General features: G+C 40.8%; 1 protein-coding gene across 1 annotated transcript; it reads right to left on the bottom strand.

The window, feature by feature from the left end:
* Positions 1–325: 325 nt before the first annotated feature.
* Positions 326–1,414, bottom strand: LOC139479292 (protein PF3D7_1417600-like). The gene has a single exon (XM_071262153.1). The coding sequence runs from the start codon at positions 1,412–1,414 to the stop codon at positions 326–328; it is 1,089 nt and encodes a 362-aa protein (XP_071118254.1).
* Positions 1,415–9,551: the final 8,137 nt, after the last annotated feature.

The raw sequence follows: 9,551 nt of genomic DNA, 5'->3' as shown, positions 1-9,551 counted from the left end.
GCAACGTTAGTTTACACAAATTGATAGTATGATGACTTCTGGGACTTACCTATGACAGGAACAATAATGACACACTGTTAAAAATAATTTAGAAATCCAATAATGACATTGTTTCGAAATATAACTCAGCAAATATAAATCGATGAATTTTGTTGTCGTTTAAATAATCATTAGGATCAGCTGTGCCACGCTTGGATTCGTGATTTCGTTATGCGCATAGATTAACCAAGTTTATTACAGTCACTGTGTCTTCAGAGTTATCAGTTTGTCATATAGCTGTGAATTTACCAATCCTTTAGCTCGTGTATTTGTGAGATTAATCAAATTAATTCATTTGGACATGAGGACTTTGTATGCCTTTGTTAGCTGTATTCCTTTGTTCGTGAACTACTATCTCGTTCACGTTCATTTGGTTCACTGTCATCTCGTTCACGGTTATCTCATTCACAGTCATCTCATTCACTGTCATCTCGTTCACGGTTATCTCATTCACGGTCATCTCGTTCACGGTCATCTCATTCACGGTCATCTCGTTCACAGTTATCTCATTTAGGGTCATCTCGTTCACGGTCATCTCATTCACGATCATCTCGTTCACTGTTATCTCGTTCACGGTCATCTCATTCACGGTCATCTCGTTCACAGTTATCTCATTCACGGTCATCTCGTTCACTGTTATCTCGTTCACTGTCATCTCGTTCACGGTTATCTCGTTCACGGTCATCTCATTCAGGGTCATCTCGTTCACGGTCATCTCGTTCACGGTCATCTCGTTCACGGTTATCTCGTTCACGGTTATCTCGTTCACGGTCATCTCATTCAGGGTCATCTCGTTCACGGTCATCTCGTTCACGGTCATCTTGTTCACGGTCATCTCGTTCACGGTTATCTCGGTCACTGTCATCTCGTTCAATGTCATCTCATTCAGGTTCATCTCATTCAGGGTCATCTCGTTCAGGGTCATCTCGTTCACGGTCATCTCGTTCATGGTCATCTCGTTCACTGTCATCTCGTTCACGGTTATCTCATTCACGGTCATCTCATTCACGGTCATCTCGTTCACTGTTATCTCGTTCACTGTCATCTCTTTCACGGTTATCTCGTTCACGGTCATCTCGTTCACGGTCATCTCATACAGGGTCATCTCATTCAGGTTCATCTCGTTCATGGTCATCTCGTTCACGGTCATCTCGTTCACGGTCATCTCGTTCACGGTTATCTCGTTCACGGTCATCTCATTCAGGGTCATCTCGTTCACGGTTATCTCGTTCACGGTCATCTCATTCAGGGTCATCTCGTTCACGGTCATCTCGTTCACGGTTATCTCGTTCACGGTCATCTCATTCACGGTCATCTCGTTCACGGTCATCTCGTTCACTGTCTTCTCGTTCAATGTCATCTCGTTCACTGTCATCTCGTTCAGTGTTATTATTTCTAAACAACAACGCCCATACACAAGTCTCACGCCAGCTCCATGCCTTGGTATAATGGTTTTAGACTAATGACTTCGCTTTCAGCGTGTGGAGTAAACCCTTTGCCCAAATCAATAGTGAGTCGTACATGTTCACTGTTAAGCTTCCCAGAGTCTCAACTACCACTGCAGATAAGAATTCTGTGTTGAGAGCCGCGAAAGACTTGCTTTCGACTGTGATCATAAAACCGTTCGTTTTTTCCTGTTGTCTGTGGAATCGGTTTATTCTGCATGCACCAGAGCCAACGGAATCTTTACAAACTTCCCTTTTGATCTGACGCTGATATATACCACTGGTCTTCGTTAGGACAGGACTGATTATTAAGTGTTGTAAAGATGTGCAGGCTGACTAAAAGATGTATGCAGAGTTACGTTCGAGATTGTACCCAGAGTACCGAATTTGTATTCAAAATTTTGTTTTCAAAGTTGCACACGTATTTGTATTCATAGGTGCACATGGGTGTATTTCAAGGTTACACACAGATTTGTATTCAAAGTTGCATACGGGTTTGTATTCAAGGTAACACACAGATTTGTATTCAGAGTTGCATGCAGATTTATTGCACATATAATTGTATTCATAGTTGCACGCGGGTTCGTATTCAAGGTTGCACACAGATTTGTATTCAGAGTTGCATGCAGATTTATTGCACATATAATTGTATTCATAGTTGCACACGGGTTTGTATTCGGAGTTGCATACAGATTTGTATTTAGAATTCCACAGAGGTTTGTATTTAGTGTTGCACACATAATTGTATTCATAGTTGCACACGGGTTTGTATTCAAGGTTGGACACAAATTTGTATTTAGTGTTGCACAGAGGTTTGTATTTAGTGTTGCACACAGGTTTGTATTTAGTGTTGCACACAGGTTTGAATTTAGTGTTGCACACAGAATTGTATTTAGTGTTGCACCCTGATTTGTATTTAGAGTTGCACACAGGTTTGTATTTAGTGTTGCACACAGGTTTGTATTTAGTGTTGCACACTGATTTGTATTTAGTGTTGGACACAGATTTGTATTTAGAGTTGGACACAAGTTTGTATTTAGAGTTGCACACAGGTTGATATTTAGAGTTGGATACAGGTTTGTATTTAGAGTTGGACACAGATTTGAATTTAGAGTTGGACACAGATTTGTATTTAGAGTTGGACACAGATTTGTTTTTAGAGTTGCACAGAGGTTTGTATTTAGTGTTGCACACAGGTTTGTATTTAGTGTTGTACAGAGGTTTGTATTTAGTGTTGCACAGAGGTTTGTATTTAGTGTTGCACACAGGTTTGTATTTAGAGTTGGACACAGATTTGTTTTTAGTGTTGCACACAGGTTTGTATTTAGTGTTGCACAGAGGTTTGTATTTAGTGTTGCACACAGGTTTGTATTTAGTGTTGCACAGAGGTTTGTATTTAGTGTTGCACAGAGGTTTGTATTTAGTGTTGCACACAGGTTTGTATTTAGTGTTGCACAGAGGTTTGTATTTAGTGTTGCACACAGGTTTGTATTTAGAGTTGCACAGAGGTTTGTATTTAGAGTTGCACACAGATTTGAATTCGGAATATTCTATTCAGAGTTGTATTCAGACTTTTCACAGAATTGTATTCAGAGTTAACCGCAGAGTTGTATCAAGAATCCAATCAGAGTGGTATCAATATTGACAAAGGGACAGTATGATGCTCCCTGTTCTGCCGGCAGTATATGTCATTGACTCGGTAGATGCAATGTGTATCAATGTGAATCCGAAACGTGGAAACTGGAATGTTCCTTACTTTCTCCCAAATCTTCACAATCATGTTGAAAGTAAACACAAATTAAAGAAACCCGTTTCTATATTAGAAATGTAGGCCAACTTGTCGGTTCATGATTTTCACATTTAACAAATACTTCTGCCAGATGGAAGATACAAAGTTTGTAACTACATCAGAATGTCACAATCCGCGCATGACGTCATCTTATCAGTTGAAACAGAAACTCTTATCCAGGTTTTCAATTATATAAAGGAGAGAATTCGATTGGAAAACTGCCATACATCACGCACGTACAAAACATGTCTATGACTCGAGAGGTTATCAAATAAACTAGAAGGATTACTGTTGGAGCCGTGTCTGTATCTCTGATAGACGAGCCGTTAGTAGAAAATCGTTGACTTACCACTGGAAAACTAGAACTTAATCAGATCGACACCAGCGCGTCCATGCCATCAGAGGGTTGATTGCATTTTGATTGAGGCTCTGCTTTGATATTCTGGTTTTCACGATAAAGCTAAACAACGGCACCGATACTCAGTTAATGTATTTGGATCGTGTTGAAATTAGGTCAGTCCTTATGCTTGTTGCTCGAGTGAGTGAGTGAGTGAGTGAGTGAGTGAGTGAGTGAGTGAGTATGGTTTTACGCCGCTTTTACCAATATTCCGGCAATATCACGGCGGGGGACACCAGGAATGTCTTGCTCGAAATTGGATATGACAAAGTGGGATATGACGAACATCGGCCAATACGTAGTCACTTTTGTCCTATAGCATATGATGACGAAAGATGCCATCATGTGGATGGAGATATATCGGGGTGTTTTCATACAGTGAAACCTCGCAGGTCCGGACACTGTTATTCAGGAAATCCTGCCGTACGGATGATCACTGTTCCGAATGTCTATTTATAATTGAGAGACGTTCCTGCGCACGCATGGTTCGTTCACGCGGCACCAGAACATATTCTATCGGGAGTAAAAGGCTGACAAGTGGTGAAAATTATATGACCGGATCACTGAATTTCAGTGATGTCACAAGGTGTTCGCAAAAAGGATAAGCGTGTCCAATTTACGATTAATCATTACGATATTATTCGGATTTATACAATTCAAGATTTATTTGCTTTAGTTATATTTAGATTTATAATTGTGATGACGACGATATATCCTTTAATATTCAAATATTCGTGATGAAATAAATTGAATGGACTGCTTATGCGAGTATGACGTATGACAACGTATGACAAACCATGTCAATATAATTAGATCGCGAGGAATGAGAACGAATAGGGACTGACCTCTCTCAACGATATCTGTCCTGTACGATTTCGTCATATAAGGTCCAGTAACCTGAATTTCTGGTTAAAATTAAACGTATGCCTATCCCATATAGAATACGATATATAACGGTCTTGAAAGCAAAAACGACTTAGAGATAGGTAATGAAAAGGGCATGCAATTTTATAATTTAATTATACTCCCCAGGGAGCTGAGAATGAAAATCGAGTGCACGCTGATCCATTGATAATAATGTAGCGCTTTATGCGCCCCCTGTGTGGTGAAGAAATATAGGGAGTGTAAATGTCTTTCTTCTTCTTTAACAAAATTACTTACCTGTAGGGACCTGTAGGGGCAGACCAGGTTTTTCAATTAATGTAAGGAAAAAAAACGTTTACAGCCCCACGTCTCCCAACAATATCAGATGGTCTCCCCCATAAGATGCACAGCCAAAGCCTTGTTCATTACAACTAGCCGAGTATCGACACTGAAATGTTGACCCATTTCTCAGAACATACCTTAACATCAAAACGAGGCTAAGAGTCGCTTCACTCACGGCAAGTAAGGCCCCATCCCACACAACATGTGCTTGTTTTACGCATTTTTTACACAATCACGTTTTTCTATGTCTTATCGCTTCGAGGTGTTTTGCCCACATATTTATCCACGATGGGAACTCTTCAGCACCTGGTATTCCTGTTATGTGAGGTTATAGATAGACCCGCATCTGTATATGAATTTCAAGCAAGGCTCAAACTACCATTTTAACTCTGAATGTCAGAAGGAATTAGAGTCTGAGTTAACAAGCATCATAGTTAGCACACCCAATGAAGGTTCGCTGGTAGGAGGTATTAACGAGAAGAGACGTAGACCGCATTTACAACATATTGATTTTTATGAAATGACATGTCGTTATTACATATATAACGTATAACATTCCAGTGGCTTATGAAATATTCTTTCTTGTAACAAAACTAGCTTTTTTCATCATATATTGTTAAGAGTTTTACCTATAAAACCTTCTTCAGTGTTGAGATCAAACTGAAGACGGAACTGCACTTACGACTTAACGCAAACCGGTCCAGATCCGAACGGAAAGGCCACACGAGTGTAGAGTAATCTCGTGATTCGGTGTAATTTGTTTGGCCGTGAGATAGCAATGTTCTTGAAAACAGGATGTATGATAAAAGTACCAAGGAGTCAAATGCCGCTCTTAACATCGAAGGTCATCGATATGTTTGCGGAATAGTATGTTGAAAAATAGGACATAAGCTGACATTGTGTAACAAATGCATATAGTGTGTGAGTGAGTTGGGCTTAACGCCACTTTTAACAATATCCCACTTATATCACGGCGTGGCAGCTTAACGTGAGTGGAAAGCCCGAAGTGATGCAGGTCTCAGACGTTTACCACTTCGATGAAACCCACGAGCACGGGTATGGTGCTGACAAAGCTAGAAACATAATCAGGGCGTACCGGGATCTAAACCCACAATCATAGGTTTCTGGCGTGCCCAAGGGACGCAACTCTGCAAAGCGAATCGCGGCGCCTTAGACGACTGGGCCACCCGTGCCCCCAAATGCATATAGAAGTTCATAAAAGCGAATAAACCTTTTCTGTAATCATTAGACATCTCTGCTAAAAGCTGAGTCATTTGTACGATTTAATTGTATATCATAAAAATATGTTTATGCATCACTATCAAAAGCGATCAAATAGGTGTTCATGAAAATGACCTACCGGAGGTACCCGTCACAAACACATGCAAAGGCAAGTAAATCATTTACCTGAAAAACAACAAAACTGGAACGTATGGTTGAAGTCAAAATTGGGAATTGAATCGGACGTTAGTTTTGTCACAAATGTGTCCACAACGTCAAAAAAAAAGAACTCATGCACTTGAATATCGTGAGATCGCATTTCAGCCAAAGGTGAAAATCCTTTCGTCACTCAAAGAGTGTGTTCAAATATATACAATAAACGTTCAGAATAAACACATGCATGTACACGTTTGTGAGTGTAATTCCAGGGACCCTTTGTATGCCACACAATGTTTTCATGGCCCTTACACTGTTCGACCCTGGTTAGAATAGATCTTCAATGACATATGCTTGTCGTAAAAGGCGACTATGCTTGTCGTTAGAGGCGACTTACGGGATTGGGTGGTCATGCTCGCTGACTTGGCCGATGCATGTCATCGTATACCAGTTTCGTTGATCGATGCTCATGATAGTAATCTATGGATTGTCTGTTTTAGACTCTATTATTTACAGACCGCCGTCATACAGCTGGACTATTGCTGAGTGCAACGTTAAACCCCAAATAAACAAACAAACAAAACAAACACTGTTTCCTAGTCTATACTATACCGCTTTGACGTAAATTGCATTTACACCATGGAAATATTGATTGACCTCAATATAGAAACAATCAATATTTCGTTCAGTTCATATCCACACATCAATTGATAGTTACACTCTGGATAAAAGCTTCAGGTTCGAGCAAGGCCTAAGTTACAACTGGACTTATCACAATGCATCGTATACTTTAAAAGCTGAAATGGTTTACCTTAATACCACTATTACCATTAGGTTCATGGTACATTAATAGTTCAAAGTAGAACTAGGCAATCATCCATATGGCATTGAGACATTAGTAATGGGCACTAAAACACTGTGTGGTGTACAACCTCGTTAATACAATGAATATGGATGGCCGGAATGACAAGAGGCTGGATTGACTAATGTCCGGATTAACAAGCAAGCGTTAAGTAAATCTTGGTGTACGGAGCCGCAGTTCGCTTTACGGACTTACGTCCCTTAGGTGTGTTAGGATCCCATGATTCCCCGATTCACCTCAATAAGCTCGTGGGGTTCCCCATTTGATTAACGCGTGCGACCCGTTCCACATCGGGTTTATCTATACCTGAACTACTCTTCAGAGCAGCGTTTAGCCCACTTAATGGGAAATGGGAACAAATGTTCCAAGATTGAAAGTACTTTCAATGCGTTGGGAGATTTTAATCTCTCGCAAAGACGTAGGTCTCTATATCAGTTAGGCGTTTTATTGTTCATAATTTGTTTTACCGACTGCCGTCTCCAAAACTCAGGAATGTCAAATAAAAAATAATTCCGATTTAAAATTCGTTGTTGTTTTTTATTTACCACTGACACCGATACTCACACTTACGAAAACAATCACAAATTATTTCCCTGCATCATCCAGGCTCAAAGCGTAACAAATAGCCACGACCCCACGACAAATACTATTGATAACTTCACCGGCACTCCAAGCGGTGCGTAAATTTGACAAAAATGATAAATATAAAATATGTTGTAAAAAGAAAATTGAAAAAGCGTAAAGGATCTAATTATATTTCGACCACCGCCCCAGACCAAAACTATCGGTAAACTGCCTTTTGAAAGGGGCTGAAGGAACAGCCTAATGTTTACCAGGGATGACGGCAATAAAGTGTATTGATCGGCAAGAATGATTAGATTTCGTGAAAGTAAACATTTCGAAAGAATGTTTACGGTCTGTCTACGGAATGTCAATGTCTACGGTGAATCATGGGAATCTGACAAACATTAATCAATAGAAATTTAATCATTTTAAAATTCAAATTTACACAGCTATGAATAATGTCTTGGTGATTCGTGTCCATAATAATTGTTGCACTTCTTAGCTTATTTCAACGACGGAAATAAAAAGATAGCGGAATATCCCATAAATTGTATTTAATCATGTACATTTTGTAAACATAAACAGAACAACATAGCTCAGAAATAGCAGGAAATGTGTCAAGTGTCAGTTGGAGGAAACGTCCGATGATTGTCCTCTAAATATTGCCCTGATTAAAACTCCTAGGACATACCTGCTGCAGTCGGATATGCACGCCACAAATATCCCATCACTCACAAATCCAGAGATACCAGACACAACCTCGCTGTAACATTTTCAGTTTGTGTGTCTGTGCAGTAAAGTGCATGTTTATCACAAAACACGTCTAAGTTCGTTACATCCGAATTACGAATAAAAACAAGTAATTCGAGTTTCTGATTCGCATATCTCTCCAATAATCCGTCATCAGTTGTCACAAGGCGTTATTCAAATAAGGCATTATTTGTAATCACGTCTGTTTGCCATTTAGTAATACACTGTTTTAGAAGAGGATTTCTTCAGAATCGGTTTAGCCGGTCTCTCACCTGACCCGTGGGAAAAAGACCGCTGGCGAAGGGTAGTGGCCAGTTTCTCCCCCTGATGTTCGTCCGGCCAATGCACGTGCAAATGGTCAAGGGGATTCGCCTGTTCTGCGATGGCCAGCACCGCCTTTTTCCGTCGAGGTTTCATTGCCGACGAATCACTATGGGACCTCTCCCTGAAACCTTCATCCTTGACCTCTAACTGTGCCCTCACAACCCCCGGGGACTTGGGACAGGGGGGTTGAGGACTCCGGGGCGGGGTAGATATCGAATGGGTTGACGTCTTCCCGTGAGAATTATGTACATGTCCATGGTCTTGTCCATGTGTCCCTCCATGTCCATCTTTATGTACATGTCCATGAGCTTGTCTATGAGTACTCCCATGCCCAAGCGTTTCAACATGTCCTTTAGCAGGTGCTCTTTCTTGTTTCTCAATGTGATCCTGCGATGTCGGTTTGGAACTGAGATTTAGAAAACGTTTGAGTTTAGTAAAACTGTTAGTCCGTTCCCTTGTTTCACTGTTTCTGTCATCCTTCTTACTCTTCTCCTTCTTATTCGAGTTCATTTCCCTCCGAACATCCTTCCCCACCGTGCGTCCCGCGGCGTCTCGCCAAGTCTCGTGAATGTGTAGCTGGTGCAGCACCCGCTGAAAGTCCGACGAACCAGTTGGAATATCCCTGCCTTGGAGCTCACAAGACGGGGCACCAGTATCACCGTTTTCCATTATCACCTGATTATATCCCAGCTCCGTCCACTGCACCGCACCACATCAGCACAACGTTATTCTCGTCAGCGCTTGTCTATGCATATCGCCGTCACTGATTTCTCCTACCCGACCCACGTATCTATATGA

The sequence above is a fragment of the Haliotis cracherodii genome, unplaced genomic scaffold (assembly GCF_022045235.1).
Source record: "Haliotis cracherodii isolate W230 unplaced genomic scaffold, xgHalCrac1.p SCAF_4, whole genome shotgun sequence".
Taxonomy (NCBI): domain Eukaryota; kingdom Metazoa; phylum Mollusca; class Gastropoda; order Lepetellida; family Haliotidae; genus Haliotis; species Haliotis cracherodii.
The sequence above is the reverse complement of the archived record's forward strand: the minus strand, read 5'-3'. Positions and strand labels throughout refer to the sequence as shown.

Bases quoted from the DNA above. Each gene is read 5' to 3' on its own strand.
- LOC139479292 (XM_071262153.1), bottom strand. From the start codon at position 1,414: ATGACAGTGAACGAGATGACATTGAACGAGAAGACAGTGAACGAGATG.